The sequence below is a fragment of the Adiantum capillus-veneris genome, chromosome 24, assembly GCF_014529385.1.
Source record: "Adiantum capillus-veneris isolate H3 chromosome 24, ASM1452938v2, whole genome shotgun sequence".
Lineage (NCBI taxonomy): Eukaryota > Viridiplantae > Streptophyta > Polypodiopsida > Polypodiales > Pteridaceae > Adiantum > Adiantum capillus-veneris.
The window spans coordinates 111067482-111086122 of NC_140954.1; the positions used below are offsets into that span (position 1 = coordinate 111067482).

General features: G+C 42.6%; 2 protein-coding genes across 4 annotated transcripts; both read right to left on the minus strand.

Moving 5' to 3' along the window:
- Positions 1 to 5796: 5796 nt before the first annotated feature.
- On the minus strand, positions 5797 to 12461 carry LOC147426957 (uncharacterized). 3 transcript variants are annotated; one of them, XR_015186258.1, is made up of 4 exons: positions 12124 to 12461; positions 7204 to 11491; positions 6561 to 7124; positions 5797 to 6129 (listed from the first exon to the last, which is right to left on the minus strand). XR_015186258.1 is itself a non-coding variant. In XM_086498918.1 (3 exons), the coding sequence occupies exons 2-3, from the start codon at positions 8134 to 8136 to the stop codon at positions 7095 to 7097; spliced, it is 963 nt and encodes a 320-aa protein (XP_086355044.1). In that variant the 5' UTR covers positions 8137 to 11491; positions 12124 to 12461; the 3' UTR covers positions 5797 to 7094. The 3 variants fall into 3 exon arrangements, 1 of the variants encoding a protein (XP_086355044.1); XR_015186257.1 differs by having other exon boundaries at positions 6501 to 7124; XM_086498918.1 differs by having other exon boundaries at positions 5797 to 7124.
- On the minus strand, positions 6610 to 7074 carry LOC147426958 (uncharacterized). The gene has a single exon (XM_086498256.1). It carries the CDS (start codon positions 7072 to 7074, stop codon positions 6610 to 6612), a length of 465 nt encoding a protein of 154 aa, XP_086354382.1.
- Positions 12462 to 18641: the final 6180 nt, after the last annotated feature.

Consider the following 18641-nt stretch of genomic DNA (forward strand, 5'->3'; position numbering starts at 1 on the left):
GTGTAGAACTCTTTCTCAAATGTCAACATATTATGTGATGGTAAGAACATACACCGGGCGTAGAAGCCATCGAGGACTGCTTTGGAAGGGAGACCATTGAGATCGTAGCATAAACCTTTATTACCCTCAAGGAATGACATCCACGGGGTGCCTTGCGGAATTTTGATGCCATTGTGCATTGATTTGATTGGGAGTGAGTTGAGTAACATTGACAAATTGAAGAACTCTCAACTCCCAATCCATCGTTGTTTTCCACTGCTCATCCACCTCCTGGGTAATCTTTTCTGTGAGTGCATCTTCCTTAGTTTTTGACAGCTGGACCATTGGCACTGTATGAGCTTTTGTTAATTGTACCTGGATTTCATTCTCCCCACCTAGCCCTGCTGGCTGTGTCTCCATCTCAGTGAAAGAAACTGAGAGAATATCTATCTGTGACTATTTTGAAGTTCCTGCTTCTTCTTGTGTTTCTGGCCGTCCATCTCTCAGCAACAACTGGTTGACCCTTTTAAGATCAGCTATTTCTTTTAGCAGATCTTCTTCTCGTTGCATCCGCATTAAAGCCATGTCTCTGCGCTGAGATTGCTCTAGTTTTAGCTCCAACTCCACGTCTTGTTCTTTTTCTCTAATGCTTTGTAGACTTCTTTTGTTCCTTTGATCGAGAATACTGGAAAATTTTCTCGTATTTGTCGCAAAAACGTTTCCTGATCATATATTCTCTGCTCTGAGTATTGTAGGGAGGTGTTTGCTACATTTAACTTACGTGAATCTTTTAAATTGATAGGGTTGTACTTAGAAGTTTGTTGGTAACTTCTGGCAGCAGCTGTTCATCTTTGGTTTTGCAAGCATCTGACAATTTCGTAATAAGTAGGTCACCTAATTCCTCCATTTCCTGTTACTGTTTATCCCTTGCTAGCTAATGTTGTTCAGCTTCAGCTTTCAATTCCTGCACTTGCTTTTGTAGATCGGTGATGACATTTAATATGTCTTCTAACTCTCCTTAGAGAGCATCAATCACCATCTCTAATTCTTTAACCTTTGTGCTACAACTAAGTGCTCCTGATCGGAGTCTCCTTGTCATGTCTTGCATTTGACTTGCATATTTGTTGACTTGCAAGATTACCTCATCATTTGATTGCCAATTTTTGTTTCTTGCTAGCAGCCTAAATGTCTCGGGAATCTCTGGTATCTCTATCGGCAGCATCGTGGCCGCTGGTTGTTCTTGCCCTTAAGGATGTGGGCTGGCCTTCTTCTGCTTTTTCATCCTGAGGCTTCGTGGATGCCTCAGCCGTTTCATGTTGTGTGGAGGTGGAAAGTGTTTCCTCTTCTCCATGTTCCTGTGTGTGCTCAAACTTTGTGGTCTCCTCTAGTGTAGAACTCGCTGCCATTTCCGGTTGTGGTTCTTGTTCTTTGTGTTTCTCTTGTGTAGTGGCTTCGTGTTGTGCAGATTTGGCTGCTTCTCTTTTGTTCAGACTCTATTTCTTTTGTGTCTTTATCTGCTGGTGATGGTGGTGGGCTTGAAATAGGGTGATCATGCTGTTCTGGAGCAGGTGAAGAAGTTCGAGGAGACATGTCACCTTGTTCATGCTGTGCTTCTCCTTGTGTAGTTTCTTCCTTTGCTTATTTTTAAGAAATCTGCATAGTGAGTGTTTTTAAGCTCAACAACGGAGTAGCCTATAAATCTCAAAGTCAGGTTACTGATCACTGGCCCAAAAATCTTTTTTGCCAAGTGAAGAACCCTGTGTAGAACGCTTTCTCAAACGCCAACATATTATGTGATGGTAAGAATATACATCGGGCGTAGAAACCATAGAGGACTGCTTCGGAAGGGTGACCATTGAGATTGTAGCATAAACCTTTATTACCCTCAAGGAATGCCATCCATGGGGTGCCTTGTTGCTGTGGATTATGAAAAACTTCGATGCAGATGAGCAACATTCGACAAATTTTATAAAGCATCACACATGATAGATCCAATAGACTTTTGAGGAATGCCATGACGCCCGTTAGGGTTTTCACCATGTATTCTTCTATCGGCGGTCCCTTTTGTGGAGCAGGAAATCTTGAATAGTTCAGCCAGGTTGGCCGCTTCTTTGTTATTGCCTTATGTGTTTGTGAGGTCCTTACTCTTGGTACATGACAAAAAGTGGGATCCTTTTGAAGTTCCACAGGTGCTCTTGTGAAGAGATCAGGTATCTTGGATTCTTGTTTAACCAGCTCAGCCTCCACTTGGGGTGTTCTTCATATGCGCCTTCTACTTGCATGTCTTTGTAAAGCCTCTCTTTGACTTGGAGCAACTCCACCTTTATCAAAGGATACGGTAGGGATTTTTGATGCCATTGCGCATTGATTTGATTGCGAGGGAGTTGAGTAACATTGACAAAAAGAAGAACTCTCAACTCCCAATCCATTGTTGTTTTCCACTGCTCATCCACCTCCTCGGTAATCTTTTCTTTGAGTGCATCTTCCTCAGTTTTTGACAGCTGGACCATTGGCACTATATGAGATTCTATTAATTGTACCTGGAATTCATCCTCCCCACCCGGCCCTTCTCTGGCTGTGTCTCCATCTCAGTGAAAGAAACTGAGAGAATATCTATCTGTGACTATTATGAAGTTCCTGCTTCTTCTTGTGTTTTTGGCCGTCCATCTCTCAGCAAGGTTGAACCTTTTAAACTCAGTTATTTATTTTAGCAGATATTCTTCTCGTTGCATCCGTATTAAAGCCAGGTCTCTGCGCTGAGATTGCTCTAGTTTTAGCTCCAGCTCGAGGTCTTGTTCTTTTTCTCTAATGCTTTGTAGACTTTGTTTGTTCCTTTGATAGAGAATACTGGAAAATTTTCTCGTATTTGTCGCAAAAAAGTTTCCTGATCATATATTCTTTGCTCTGAGTATTGTAGGGAGGTGTTTGCTACATTTAACTTACGTGAATCTTTTAAATTGATAGGGTTGTACTTAGAAGTTTGTTGGTAACTTCTGGCAGCAGCTGTTCATCTTTGGTTTTGCAAGCATGTGACAACTTCATAATAAGTAGGTCACCTAATTCCTCCATCTCCTTTTGTTGTTTATCCCTTGCTAGCTGATGATGTTCAGCTTCAGATTTCAACTCCTGCAATTGCTTTTGTATATCGGTGATGACATTTAATATGTCTTCTAACTCTTCTTGGAGACCATCAATCACCATCTCTAATTCTTTTGCCTTTGTGCTGCGACTAAGTGCTGCTGATCGGAGTCTTCCCGTCATGTCTTGCATTTGCCTTACACATTTGTTGACTTGCAAGATTACCTCATCATTTGATTGCCAATCTTCATTTCTTGCTAGCGACCGAAATGTCTCGGCAATCTCTTGTATCTCTCTCGGCTGCATCGTGGCGGCTGGTTGTTCTTGCCCTTAAGGCTGTGGTTGGCCTTGTTCTGCTTTGTCATCCTGAGGCTTCGTGGATGCCTCAGCCATTTCATGTTGTGTGGAGGTGGAAAGTGTTTCCTCTGTTCCATGTTCCTGTGTCTGCTCAAACTTTGTGGTCTCCTCTGGTGCAGAACTCGCTGCCCTTTCCGGCTGTGGTTCTTGTTCTTTGTGTAGTGGCTGCATGTTGTGAAAATTTGGTTGCTTCTCTTTTGTTCATGTTCTGTTTTTTTTGTGGCTTTATCTGCTAGTGATGGCGGTGGGCTTGGAATGGGGTGATCATGCTGTTCTGGAGCAGGTGAAGAACGTCGAGGAGACATGTCACCTTGTTCATGCTCTGCTTCTCATGGTGTAGTTGCTTCCTTTGCTTGTTTTTGCTGCTCCGCTGCCTCTTTAGCTTTTCATTTTGCTTCTTGGGCTTCTTTCAACTTCAAAGCTTCTGTCTCCTAATACATTTTTCCTAGAATTTTGTGGGATCTTCGGCCTGTTTCCTGGCATGGTGCTTTATTCTTGGTCCTTTCAGTTCAATGGGTACCCACTTTGCAGGGTCCTTGCCTTGAGCTTGGCGGCTACGTTCATAGGAGTGCTTTTCTCTTTCAAACCTAGCCTATTTCTATTGCAGCTCCTCTTGATGTGCTGACATTGCTTTTCTTTTTATTTCCTTGATTTGTGCTCTTCTTTCCTCATTATCGGAGCTTTCACTACTATGCCGTTATGGCGAGCTCTCAGTAGACTCTTCATCAAACTTGTATGTTCTCTTGGTAGATCTTGTGGCTCAAGGGGAAGGTTTTGCGAACACAATCCAAGTGTTTTGATCTAGGGCAAGAGGCAAGTTATCTGCCATGCTGATAACATGGTAGGTATTTCTGGTTAGAACCTTTGGTGCTCCCAGATATGTAATTTTTCCTCTTTCTTTGTCCCCTTCAATGTGGAAAACACGTACTGCACGTTGGGATGGGGGAAATGGGAAAACACACAGTACACAAACTAGATGCCTCTCTATAGCCCATCAAATATCCAGCACTCGAAGACACTCGGATAGACTCACACACAGTATATTTTTTGTATGGCTTTACTAGTAAGCTCGTAATATGCACAATTCATGACTACACCCGCCTAGGTATATGCACCTTACCAACACAAACTCATCAATAGCTCAACACATAGCACACACCTCGAGAAATATAACATAGCGGCAATCATTCCCTCCCATCTCTTGCTCTCTCTTGCACTCACACATGCTATCTGTCTCTCTCTTTCTTTTGCTATACACAAACTCCAAGGGTCCACACACAAGCCGCGAGCTTTGAGCACAAAGGAAGACGCCAAGACACAATAGATGGAGTGGGAAGAATAATGAGCTTTTGATTAGAGTTAGGATAGTCTTTAATGCAACATATACAGATACGATCGAGGTCAGCCCCATTAAGCTTACAAGGTAATCTCAAATAAACGAAACCATAGATATCCGCCATTGATGTAGAGCTTGAATTTGAGTAATGCATGGTCGAGGTTGCCTTCTGCTTTGGAACACCAATTGCCTCCCACTTGAAGCCTTTATTTACGAATCTGAGCAAGAAACCCCTCCTATGGCGAGGTGGAAGGCTTCTTCCAAGATCCGATCCCTGTTGATATGAGATTACCCCTTCGATCCCCTTTCGATCTTTTCCTGCAACGGGTTTTTCTTGTCTATCACACTCTCCTTCTGTTGCTTTACTCACCTTCTGTTGATATGAGATTACCCCTTCGATCCCCTTTCGATCTTTTCCTGCAACGGGTTTTTCTTGTCTATCACACTCTCCTTCTGTTGCTTTACTCACCTCCCTGTTCGGCCCCCAAACTGTAGCGCTACTTTGTAATCCCCCCCAAGCTGCCCCCAATCAGCCAGTTCTCTCCCCAAAAAAAAAACCGTCCTCATTCTCTTACTGTCCAGCTTTTGAATCCCCTTCAACTGACCCGCCACTTGTTGGCCATGGACAGACTCAGCCCTTGCATGGATGCCAGCGGGTTCACTTCTCCCTTATCTCCTCATTGCCACTCCCGTCATTTGGTTGTGCCACTTGCTGGCCTTGGATTGCATAGTCGCCACTTGTTGACTTCAAACTGCATCCTCTATCGCATGGATGCCGCCTGCAGGACCTTCTATATTGGCAACCCCCACATACTGACGCATGGCGGCACACTCGATGCTTTCATCACCTCCTTCCCTTGCATGTGTCAGTGATGGGGCAATCTTATCCAGTGAGCCCATGCCCGGATCCAACCACCTCGGTACTCCCTCCATCCGGTGTTCATGCTGCCCTTGGTGTAGCTTCTCGTCCGTGTGATGCATACAACTGGTCATCGGCCATCCGGAAACAATTCGGTCTTCGTCTGCAGCTTGTCCAGACTTTTTTAGCATGGTGTTTATTTTAGAAACCCATTGTTCTACCTTGCGACTTAGTGGTCACTCCCACCGGACGCCGATCACCTCCAAAAGCTTTGAAGAAATTACCTTTGTTTGAAGACAACCCGACTTTTACGGCCACTAGAAGATAACAATTGGCCTTCGAGAACCAAACCATCTCTTTGATACTCGGGGATATTGCCGCTACAAGCATTGGATGCTTCAACCCTCAATGTAACCACAGTAGATGGCCTCGTCCTAGCTTCAACGTGAAATGGATCTCCAAAAAACCCGGTAACCAAATGATTGAATCATAGAGAAACCGGATATCATGCTTTATGCATCTGCGAGCATACCGATCATTAGAGATTAAAAACCGATCTTTGACCTGCTAATTTGCACGTTTGGCATACACATCATGATCAAGCTTGCTGCTACCGGCATCTGGTATTGACTTCAGTGCCTTGACCTATATCTGCATGACTCCATACCAATGCAAGAACCATTCTACTAGACCGACATAACTTTGATGCACACCATCATTGCCCAACCCACTGGATGTTCAACTAATGAAATCTCTTATTATTCAAAACTATAAACCTGCTAACGCTATGCAAAGATGAAATAAAGTCATATGTACAAATTTTTATTCATGACTTTTTGCTATCTTGGACTGCACCCTTAAAGTGGGATGCCCAACCCCTTCAACAAGAACCTGATGAACATCTGGCGTGAGAGCTCTGTCGAAATACAGCTTGAGACGAACTCCATTTACCCTATGTCGAAGGAGCTTGCCATTGGACTGGTCTAACTGATAAGTACCATTAGGGAAAGCTTTGGAAATTTTGTAGGGCCCAATCCACTTCTTCTTGTAGCTCCTTTTTTGGCAATCTTTGATTGAACTTCGCCACACGTTTCTCTCTTTGTTGCACATATAAATCTACTGCAGCCTCTCGATCCATCTTCAAAGTCTCCAATTGTGTGATCCTGTCCTGCAAAACATCTCTTTGATTCACATTAGCTCGCCATAAACCTTTTAATTCCCCTAGTTGGATGTGTACAGGTAAGACTGCTTCTTTGCCAAACACCAATTTGTAGGGAGTGAAATTGGTGGCCACTTTATAAGAAGTTCGGTAGGCCCATAAGCATTTATCAAGATTCCCCTCCCCATCTTCCACGTGTTTATAAATATACTTGGTGAGCATTTTAATGATCTGACCATTTGCACTTTCAACCAAACCGTTACACTGTGGGTGATAGGGAGATGAGAATCTGTGTTGAATTCCCATCTTCTCTACCAAAGCACGTACTAGCTTGTTGCAGAATCCTTGTCCTCTATCTGATATCAAAACCCATGGCACTCTTAACCAACAAGAGACATAATCAAATAGAAATTGAGCAACTGAAAGAGAATTTACCTCCTTGACCGCTTTGGCTTCTACCCATCTAGTGAGGTAGTCGATGGCTACCAAAATGTATTTTTTCCCACTTGTAGACTTGGGAAGCGGGCCAATAGCGTCCAATCCCCACTTTTCAAATGCATTTTGGGCCAAGATAGCCCCTTGTGACTCTGCTACTAAACGCCGCTCACCCATAACTTGACATTCGTGACACGTCTTACACCAGTAATGAACATCGCGTACAAGAGATGGCCACCAAAAACCTGCTCTGAGAATGCAAAAGAGTACCTTATCCTTACCTTGATGCCCGCTTTCTTCATGACATTGTGTCAAGACCATGCCGATTTCTTCCTTGTAGAGAACCCTCCTTAATATTCCATCATGGCCGTATGCCATAAGGTCTTCACCTACCAAAGTGAACCTGCTAGCCTTTTGAGCAACCCTTTTCCTTTGTAGCTTGGACATGCCTGCAGGACCTTGACCTGTGCTCAAAAAATCATCAACATATTTTATCGTTTCCCTACCTGCATAGCTAGCCGGCGTCACATATAAACCTGCTACATGTATCTGTACTCGGCTACTACTGGCTAACTGGTCATCTTCTTGATTTTTCTCTCTCCTAACATGCTTGAATTGCAACACTTTAAAAAACTTCAACAACTTTTGAATAGAAAAAAACCAATTCTTGAGAGAATCCCTCTTCACCTGCCATTGCCCCAATAGTTGTTTAATAACCAAAAGGGCATCTCCCTTCACTGTGAGCCTGGATATCCCAAACTCGATACACTGTTTAAGGCCCAAGTGGAGAGCCAAGTACTCCGCCTCGTTGTTTGTATGCACATACTCCAAATCATAAGCTTTTGAAATAATAGTGTTACCTTGTGGATCCTGTATGATGACCCCACCTCTAGCTTTTTTGACAACCCTCCTGTAAGCACCATCAAACCACATGACAAAATCTTCTTTTAGATTCGGTTAATCGTTTGCCTCTTCTGGAACCACCCTGGGATACACTGGTAGATCTACACCCTTATTTACCAACACATCTGCGAGATGTGACCTGCATGTGTAATCAATTTTAAACTCAAAATCGAACTCTTGTAACTCTAGCACCCACTTCAAAATGCGCCTCCCTGGTCGTAGGTGAAGCACCACTTCAGGTAATAAATTGTTAGAGGTAAGCACATAAAACTTGCGAACAATTAAATTTCTTTTGAACTTCCTGCAAGCAAACACTAGTGTCATCACCCATTGCTCAGCCTCTGTGTAAGACATCTCTCCTAGATTGATGACCTGACTCTCAAACTAGACGGGTTTGTAGCACCGCCCTACCTTTTGTAGTAGGACTGCACCAATTGCAACTGTACCCACCGTCATAGCAACATAAAAATCATCCTCACGGTTGGGAGGACAAACAATAGGCAATTGACATAAGATTTCTTTAAACCTGTCAAAAGCTACCTATGTGTCCTCATTTCATTGAAAGCCATGAACCTGTTGATTCATTTTTTTGAAGAGGGTATACATACTGTGAAAGCACCCAAAATAATCGAGAGAGGTACTTCAATTTATGCACAAATGATGCCAAACCTGTAGCACTTTTGGGAGGCTTCATCAACACAAGAGCCTTACCTTGTCCGGATCCGTTTCGATACCATTTTGTGAGACCACATGCCCTAGCAAGTGAGCTCGAGGTTGAGCTAACTTACACTTTTTAGGATTCAATTGATCACCTGCTTCATCCAATCGTTGAAATCATAGCTTTAACTTTGACAAATGAGCAGCCCTGGAACTGTAACACCCTATGTCATCCATGAAAACTCTGATGAACTTACCAAGGTACGGACCAAACACTTTATTCATCCAATCTTGAGAAGTTGCGTAAGCATTCACCAAGCCAAAGGGCATTCTACGGTAGGCAAAACAACCCCATGGTGAAATGAAGGTGGTTTTCAGCTGGCCTTCAAGTGCAATGCCTATCTGGAAGTATCGAGAGAAGCCATCCATATTAGAGTACCTTTCATGACCTGCAACTTGATTTAAAATTTCATCTTGAAAGGGTAAAGGATAATAGTTCCGCTTGGTAGCAGCATTCAAAGGCTTATAATCAACACACACTCGCCATTTGCCATTCTTCTTAGGTGTTATGACAACTAGGGAGACCCATTCAGATTCTTGCACGGGATAGATAATACCTACCTCCAATAGATTGTTGATTTCTGCCATAGAGACTCCTGCTGAATTTCACCTAATCTACTTTACTTCTGTGCCTTTGGTTTATACCCCTCCTTGAGTATGATCCTGTGTTCGACTTTCTTAGCACCTTGTAGATCTTTATACTCAGTAGCAAACAGGATGGGATGCACAAAGTTGAACATAACTCTCCTTCTCTTGCTTTGCTAAGTCCTCTCCTAGCACACCTCTTACCTCTTGAGCATCAATAGGAGAAACTTGAGCTTGCATACCTTTTTTTGGAATAGAGTTATCGATAATAACCCCAAAGAGATCAGCATCAAAGTGGAGAAGGGCCTCAGAAGGGCGTCATCACTCTATTCCTCTTCTGTACCTGTGTAGCCTTCATCATAGGTTGACTCCGTCTCATACTCGTAGCTTGTCGTCGAATCATCTCCCCCATCCTTTGCCATGGGATGGAAGAAGCTCTCCCTTGTCCATAGATCAAGCGTTACCTGTCTATCATTCTCTTTATCAAACAAAGTAAATACCCCTTTCCACCAATCCTGTTTGGCCCCGATTGCAAGCAGCCATGGTCTACCCAATATGATAGGGTAGGCATTGTCGCCATCTTTTATAACAAAGAAATCAACAAGGCATTCAACACCCATAACTTTTACCTTCACATCTTGTGCTATGCCCAAACACCTTGCCTTGGTATGGTTGGCCATCCTCATTCACACATTAGATCTTACCACTGCTTTAACTCCTACATCTTTCATAGCAGATTTGGTCATGACACACACTTGTGCCCCTCCATTGATGTATGCTTGTACCTGCATCTTCTTTTCAATAAGAACATCAACAAGCGGAAGCACATCCGCTGGACTCCCAACCCTCAATGCTAGATTCCCCACTGTATGCACTCGTGCTTTTGTTTGTGGAAGCCTAATGCTAGCACTAGTAGACCACCGACGTCGTAATTTAGCATGTAAAGCAAGAAACTGACCGAAAGTAACACTAGCCTTCTGATTTTTGACATCACTCACCAATTCATATTCTGGATGATCCCTTCCAAGTTGGTAGTCGGATTGCTTGATTTTGCGTCTCCTTCTTCTTTTTCTTGTCTCTGTCGTCTCTCTACCTTCGTCAACCTTCCCTTTGCCTTTGCAAGCTCTAGTCTCTCGTTTTGTCTCCATCTCTCTTCCTTCACGTGCTCTCTTGTTGGCCAAAACATCCACTACCTGCTCATCTACTCCAAATATGTTAACACGATGAACTTCTTCATTAACTTGAGGAGCAGGAGGCACAGGATTGTCAGACTACTGATCTCTTTGCCCGTTGAATTTCCCTCGTCCTCTCCCTCTTCCAAATAGTGGGTACAAACCTCCTCTTTCCCTTGGTGGATGTGGGAAATCCGGTGCGTAGTGTCCTTCTTCGCCACAATTATAGCAACGACCAGTGCAACTGCCTAACTCTTCCCCTTCCCGTTCTTTGATGCCCTCTGTCCATTATACTTAAACGAAGCTCTTGCATTTTTTCTGAAAAATCTTGAATAGTGCGTACCCATTGCTGAGGAATAGTCGCTACTCCATGATTTGATTGATCCTCTGCTCGAACCTCACCTTGAGGGCATGGTGGCTGCTCATGTCCTTGCTCGATCTTCTTCTTGATCTTCCTACTCTTTGCTCAAGCAATTGCTACAGCATTGTTGTAGTTCTCGGGGATTTCAAAATCCACCTTTTCTTGTACCTTGGAATGTAGGCACGCCATAAATTTTTCCATCTTGAAGTAGTCACCGTTGGCCAATTGCATTGATGTGGCTAATTATGCCCAACATTCTTCAAACCGATTAAGAAAAACATTAAATTCCTCACTTACATCTTTCGTGAGAGCCTTCAATTTCGCATCCAAGTCCATAGGTGATACTTTCATTCGAAAATTTTGTAAGAGGCTGGCTCGTAGAGTCGGCCATGTGTATTGCGGCTTGCCATGCAATATACCGAACCATGATTTCGCCTTGCCACGTAGCACAAATGGAATAGTGTCCATCTTGCTGTCTTCATTTGGCATCCGCAATGATAGCATGTGTATAATTCAAAGTCTGCAATCCATTCGTCTGGATCCTCCTCACCTGTGAAAATAGGGACATAACTTTGAGTTGCCATGGTATCCTTTGGTTGATCTTTTCACTGTCTTCTTTAAAGTGATCAGCTAGTCCTCAGTGGGGGCACCACTGATGTGATGGGGGAAATGGGAACACACACAGTACACAAACTAGATGCCTCTCTATAGCCCAACAGATATCTAGCACCCCAAGCCACTCGGATAGACTCACACACACTGTATTTTTTGTATGGATTTACTAGTAAGCTCGTAATTTGCACAATTCACGACTTCATCCGCCTAGCTATATGCACCTTACTCCTGATAGAAACTTGTCAATAGCTCAACACATAGCACACACCTCGAGCATTATAACATAGCGGCAATCATTCCCTCCCATCTCTTGCTCTCTCTTGCACTCACACATGCTATCTCTCTCTCTCTCTCTCTCTCTCTCTCTCTCTCTCTCTCTCTCTCTCTCTCTCTTTTGCTCTATACAAACTCCAAGGTTCCACACACAAGCCCCGAGCTTTGAGCACAAAGGAAGATGCCAAGGCACAATAGATGGAGTGGGCAGAATAATGAGCTTTTGATTAGAGTTAGGATAGTCTTTAATGCGACATATACAGATACGATCGAGGTCGGCCCCTTTAAGCTTACAAAGTAATCTCAAAAAAACATGAAACCATAGATATCCGCCATTGATTTGGAGCTTGAATTTGAGTAATGCATGGTCGAGGTTGCCTTCTGCTTTGGAACACCGATTGCCTCCCACTTGAAGCCTTTATTTCCGAATCCTAGCAAGAACCCCTCCTATGGCGAGGTGGAAGGCTTCTTCCAAGATCCGATCCCTGTTGATATGAGATTACCCCTTCGATCCCCTTTCGATCTTTTCCTGCAAACGGGTTTTGCTCCTCTATCACACTCTCCTTCTCTTGCTTTACTCACCCCCCCCGATAGGGCCCCAAACTGTAGCGCTAATTTGTAATCCCCCCCCAAGCTGCCCCCAATCGGCCAGTTTTCTCCCCCCAAAAAAAAACCCGTCCTCATTCTCTTAATGTCCAACTTTTGAATCCCCTTCAACTAACCCGCCACTTGCTGGCCATGGACAAACTCAGCCCTTGCATGGATGCCAGAGGGTTCACTTCTACCTTATCTCCTCATTGACACTCCCGTCATCTGGTTGCGCCACCTACTGGCCTTGGATTGCATAGCCGCCACTTGTTGACTTCAAACTGCATCCTCTATTGCATGGACGCCGCCTGCAGGACCTTCTATATTGGCAACCTTCACATACTGACCCATGGCGGCACACGAGATGCTTTCATCACCTCCTTCCCTTGCATGTGTCAGTGATGGTGCAATCTTATCTAGTGAGCCCATGCCCGGCTCCAACCACCTCAGAACTCCCTCCATCTGGTGTTCATGCTACCCCTGGTGTATCTTCTCGTCCGTGTGATGCACACAACTGGTCATCGACCATCTAGAAACAATTCGGTCTTCATCTGCAGCTTGTCAAGAATTTTTTAGCATGGTGTTTATTTTAGAAACCCATTGTTTTACCTTGCGACTTAGTGGTCACTCCCACCGGACGCCGATCACCTCCAAAAGCTTTGAAGAAATTACCTTTGTTTGAAGACAACCCGACTTTTACGGCCACTAGAAGATAACAATTGGCCTTCGAGAACCAAACCATGTCTTTGATACTCAGAGATATTGCCGCTACAAGCATTGGATGCGTCAACCGTCAATGTAACCACGGTAGATGACCTCCTCCTAGCTTCAACGTGAAATGGATCTCAAAAAAACCCTGTAACCAAATGATTGAATCATAGAGCAACCGGATAGCATGCTTTATGCATCTACGAGCATACCGGTCATTAGAGATTAAAAACCAATCTTTGACCTGCTAATTGCCATGTTTGGCATACACATCATGATCAAGCTTTCCACTATGGGCATCTGGTATTGACTTCACCGCCTCAACCTATATCTGCATGACTCCATACTAATGCAAGAACCATTCTACGAGACCGACATAACTTCGTTGCACCAATGGTCAATTGGTTGCCTGGTTGTCAACGTGAGAACTTATGTAAAAGTGGTTGCAACCACATGATTGGGTGTCGTATACCTTAATGGTATCTTGGCGAGGAAGTGGAAGTGTTGGTGGTATAATCTTGTAGGTTCTTCCACCTATTTCTGGATGAGATTGGCAAATGTTGCAGTGGCGGTTTCCTTGGTGAAGGTTCTTGCCACCTTTCTATCTCTTGCCCTCATTGTCATTCCTTCTGTTGGCAGTTTGAGAGCTTCAGCGACTATGTCTTTTGTAATTACTACTTCAACTTTATTCCCTTGTTGGTCAGAGATTTGGACGGCTTCATCTTTTTTGATTGTGGAAAAGAGCTCATAAGCTTTTTGGAAATCCACTCCACATGGCTCTTGTTTGTAAAACTCTTTGAGACCCAGCCTTCTGTTGGCTTCTTTGGTCTCGGGCTTTGCTGTGAAATCATATACTTCTTTTGGTAGAAGTTGCAGTTCTATCTAATGTCCTTCTTTGCTTTTGATCTACCTGTGAACACTGTGGTGTTGTTATCTTCCAATTGTTCTCTTGACAGATAGGTGGCTTTGGTAGTTTTGACTGAACTGGGGTCTAGTTGATATGGTGGCAACTCTTGCAACTTCTCCTTTTGCGAGATCTTCTTCTTGGCCTTCTCTGCAGCTTGCATGGCTCCTATTAAGTGAATAGAGTGTCAAAATTAGCAAATTTGGTAGATTCTTCTCTGAATTGTCCTTCACTCTGAATGCTAACAAATTGAGTCTAATTTGCTTCAAATCAATTTTTGAACATGCATACATGCATAAAAACATATCAAGATCAAAATTATGAAGTTAAAACAAAAAATTGCAACAAAAGTAAATAATCGTGATTATTTACAAACTGAGTAATTTTTTCAGCTTTTTGCAAACTTAACATTATAGGTTTGAAGTATATACCAAATACATATTCTAAATGAAATATGGGCACATGTGGGTGCACAAGATGAGAATGGTGCCAAATTTAGGCTTTAGGTCTCTGAAACAGTAGATGTAAAGAAATTTTGAGATTTTGAACTCCAAATTTGTTCAAACTTGGTTAGTGGGCTTAGAACATCATGTACTTTGGTCCCATGATGACAAAGTTGCAAATTTCTCCCATCTTGGCCAAAAAGTAAACAATGACGATTATTAACTTTTTCAACAAAATGAACATTTTTTGGTACAACTTGGTCCTAGGCATGGTGTAGACCTTGTGTATGTGATATAAGGTGATTTGGATCAAAAAATGTGGCTCATAACTCAGAATTTGGCTTGCAAGGGCTTCTTGCATTTTTTGGCAATTTTCCAAGTTATAATTGATCATTTTCTCTCATACTTGAAATTTGGCATGTAATAGGTGTGTACAAGTGATAGGTGAGGTGATGATACAATTTTCAAGTCAAAATATTTCAAAAGTAAATAATCACGATTATTTACAACAGTCAACTTTTTCTTGCAAAACTTGAAAATTTTGACCTAAACACATTTTATACACCTAAAAAAAGTCCTAAATTGAATTTGGTAAAATTTGGTCTTGTCGGCATCACTTTGTGCTTTGTCGACACTGAAATCACCGATTTTTGTGATTACATGGCCTGTAGAGTTGGTTAGTCACTTTTGAGGCTATGGACTTGTCCACAACATAGTCATGAAGCAACTCATCCAATTTTGGTCCATTTGGAGTCAGCTTGAACTTCTATGTCGAATTTGACGCTTTGTAGCCTTCAAGCCGTTTTCTTCTTTTCAAGGGCTCGGCTTGATTGATTGTATGAAACCAATTATAAACATTGTGTATAGACCTCGTATGCAAGCTATCTGTGGAGTCAGAATCCAATTCTGTCATCTGCCAAAAACCTAGATTTTCTACTTGGGACCCCCTCGACCCTTGCCGAATGGTCAACTGTTTATATAGAAGTGTTCTATTATGTTGAGGCATGCTACAATTCAAGTCTCATCCAATTTGGTTGAGCTGACAGACCCCTATGGTCGATTTTTGGTTGTACGTCTTAGTGCACTGCTTGGATTCTAGGGTTTTTTTCAGGGGTTAAGACTAGCTATCGGCCGTACAAAATGGATCATTAATAAATATAGAACTTACCCCTCATGTCTCGTGTGAGATGTGCACTGAAAACAAGTGACCGTGGACTCTAGAAAATACGCGCGAAGAGGGTCGAAAGGCTCTCTCTCCAAAGGCAACAAGTGGAAATGAGGTGATTTTAGCCTACCTTGGATATCTATACCCGGACTTCCCGAACCATTTTTCCCTAGATTCCCCTGTTAGTCCTACTAGGCCATGAAATCTATGTTAGAATCAAAAATTTCCCAAATCGAAATCCTGTAGTTCATTCTGCAAGAATTCTACAAAAGTAGGTCTGGCCACCTAATTTAGGCTTCCCGCTTCCATCTGCTGCTGATTTGATTGAATTTTTTTGTGCTTGTCTGCCTTGTCTTTTTTATCACCACCATGTCTTCCGTTTTTCTATCTGAGCTCCTTTGCTGTTTACTATTAATTTTTGTATTGTTTATTGAAAAATCAAAGAAAATAACAAAATGCGCTAAAAAAACAAAGTGAAAATTCAATAATTAAGAAATCCATTGAAAAACACAGCTTTATTATTTTCTGTTGGATTTTCCATTTTTAAGAGTCAATATGATGAAAAATAACAAAAAAGGACTATTTTTTAATGATTTTCTGATAGTATATACACTATTACACTCACCGAGGAGATATTATCAGTTAAATTTCCTCTATGGATGAATTAAAAGGGCATTATTAGGTAATTGGGCAAAAAAAAATCACACATTAACATCAAACTTTTTCCTCCCTCTTCAAACATTGGCCTTAATTACTTAGTACTGATCCACCGCTCCTAGATGGCGTACTCCCCAGGACGACTGTGTGCATTGTTGGAATTAGGGTTGCAGAGAAACGCACACAGCTTGGAGAAGACGAAGGAAGCTCAAGGCACACAATAGAGAGTGTGTTACTTACTGTGCAATGGAAAGATAGATATCCCTAGAGTGATGGGCGTATATACAATGCTCGGGGGAAAAACCTCCTAAAGAGGGAAAAAATACCCCAGCGGTCCTAGTGTGTTCACACAAATCACTACCACATGTATATGGTAACAAACCCCCCTTGGAGTGATGCGGTGAACGAGAGCTGGCACATGAGTAAAGGGAAGTGACATGCCCTGAGGACATGATCAGTCCACAAAGGGGAGTAAGCCCAAAGGTTTGCGGAAAGCTTCAAGCTTCTCACGAGACAAAGCCTTTGTGAAAAGATTTGCAAGGTTGTCGTGTGTTGGCACATAAGCCAAGCTAATCTCTCCTGCTGAGAGCATCTCCTTGACATAGTGGTAATGCACCTCAATGTGCTTTGTGCCAACATGAAAAAATGGGTTCCTCGCAACTGCTAATGCGCTCTAACTGCCAGTGTAGATAGTGTTGGCGGTGTCCTGTCCAAATCAGCCATAAGGCATCTGAGCCATACACACTCAACCGTCGCTATGAAGACTGCCCTGTACTCAGCCTCACAACTCGAAGTGGCCACAGTAGGTTTCTTCTTGCTCAACCATGATATACATGATCTGCCAAGCATGAAACAAAAACCACTTGTGGAGACTCGCGTGTCAAAACAAAGCAACCATCCCAATCTGAGTCCGAAAAAGCATGTAAGTCTGGCGGCAATGATCCCCCCTTGGGATAAAAAAAGCCAATATGTAAAGTGCCACTAAGGTAGCGGAAAATCCTCTTGACAGCCTGCCAATGCTTAGACCTTGGGCTATGCATAAATCCGCTGACCTGTGAGACTGGAAACTTAATATCCGGCCTCGTGTTGCATACATAAATGAGGCAGCCACCAACAACAATTTGGTAAAGAATGACATCAGCAGGATTGCCAGCATCATGTAGAGTCAACTTCAAACCTATTTCCATGGGAGTGGAAATAGGTTTGCAATCCTCAAGTCCAAACTTACATAGCAATGTCTCTATGTAACTTTTCTGACACAAGGCAATACCACCATCACACTTCTAAAACTGTATACCCAAGTAATGATGCAACAGCCCCAAATCTTTCATCTTGAAAGTAGCATTCAAATCAGCCTTAAATTCAGCAATATGTCTCTCATTTGGTCCAGTGATCAGCAAATCATCGACATAAAGAACCAGAATGAGAAGTACATCACCCTCATGCTTTACATACAATGTGCTTTCTGTTGGAATGTTATGAAAGTCTCGTTTGACCAAATGAGTCTCAACTTTCTCATACCAAGCACGAGGAGATTGCTTCAACCCATACAAAGCCTTCTTAGATCTGCACACTTTGTCCTCTTGTCCTTTTGTGACAAACCGCGAGGCTGCGTTACATAAACTTCCTCAAATATGTCACCATTCAAGAAAGTAGTAACAATGTCTGATTGATGTACATCCCAACCAAAATGAGCTTCCAATGCACATAGAAAACGCACAGTAGTCATACGACAAGTAAGAGAAAAAGTCTCTTCATAATCTATGCCTTTCTACTGTGCATAACCCTTTGCAACAAGTCAAGCCTTATGGTGATCGATCTCACTAGTCGGCTTGCATTTCAACTTGTAACCACTTTGTACCAATGGCATTTTTGTGAGGAGGCAAATCACATAAAGTCCATGTATCATTTTCTATAAGTGCATCAAATTCTGATTGCATGGCAGCCATCCAATTTTCCGAGTTCTGTGCTTCATCAAAAGACAGAGTCTCCTCAACATCATGTAAGCTAGACACAACCAAAGCATTACCATCTGATGCATAAGATACATGGTGAGAGCCTGAACGAGTACGACTAGACAAAGGTGCATCCAATTTACTGTCATCATGCAAAGTGTGCACCAGCCATTTTTGCATACCTCTAGCCTGCTCATTTTCAGCCCTTTCCTCTTCAAGTACATCATGTACATCTGCATAAGGTATAGGTGATCTGTAACATTTTTAGAAACCCCCATAGGCTGTACATTTGCCTCATTGGAACTTACATTTTTATTCCACCACTAAAAAGAGGCAACAAATATATAAATGTCCCGTGACCTTATATTATTGTCTCTAGTACATGACAACAA

What these genes read in the sequence shown, in the direction of transcription:
- LOC147426958 (XM_086498256.1), bottom strand. Translation starts at nt 7,074, where the DNA reads ATGGGAATTCAACACAGATTCTCATCTCCCTATCACCCACAGTGTAAC.
- LOC147426957 (XM_086498918.1), bottom strand. Translation starts at nt 8,136, where the DNA reads ATGTGGTTTGATGGTGCTTACAGGAGGGTTGTCAAAAAAGCTAGAGGT. An exon ending in AAGCCAAAGCGGTCAAGGAG is followed by an intron (nt 7,125 to 7,203) that starts GTAAATTCTCTT and finishes TTTTGATATCAG; the next exon opens with ATAGAGGACAAGGATTCTGC.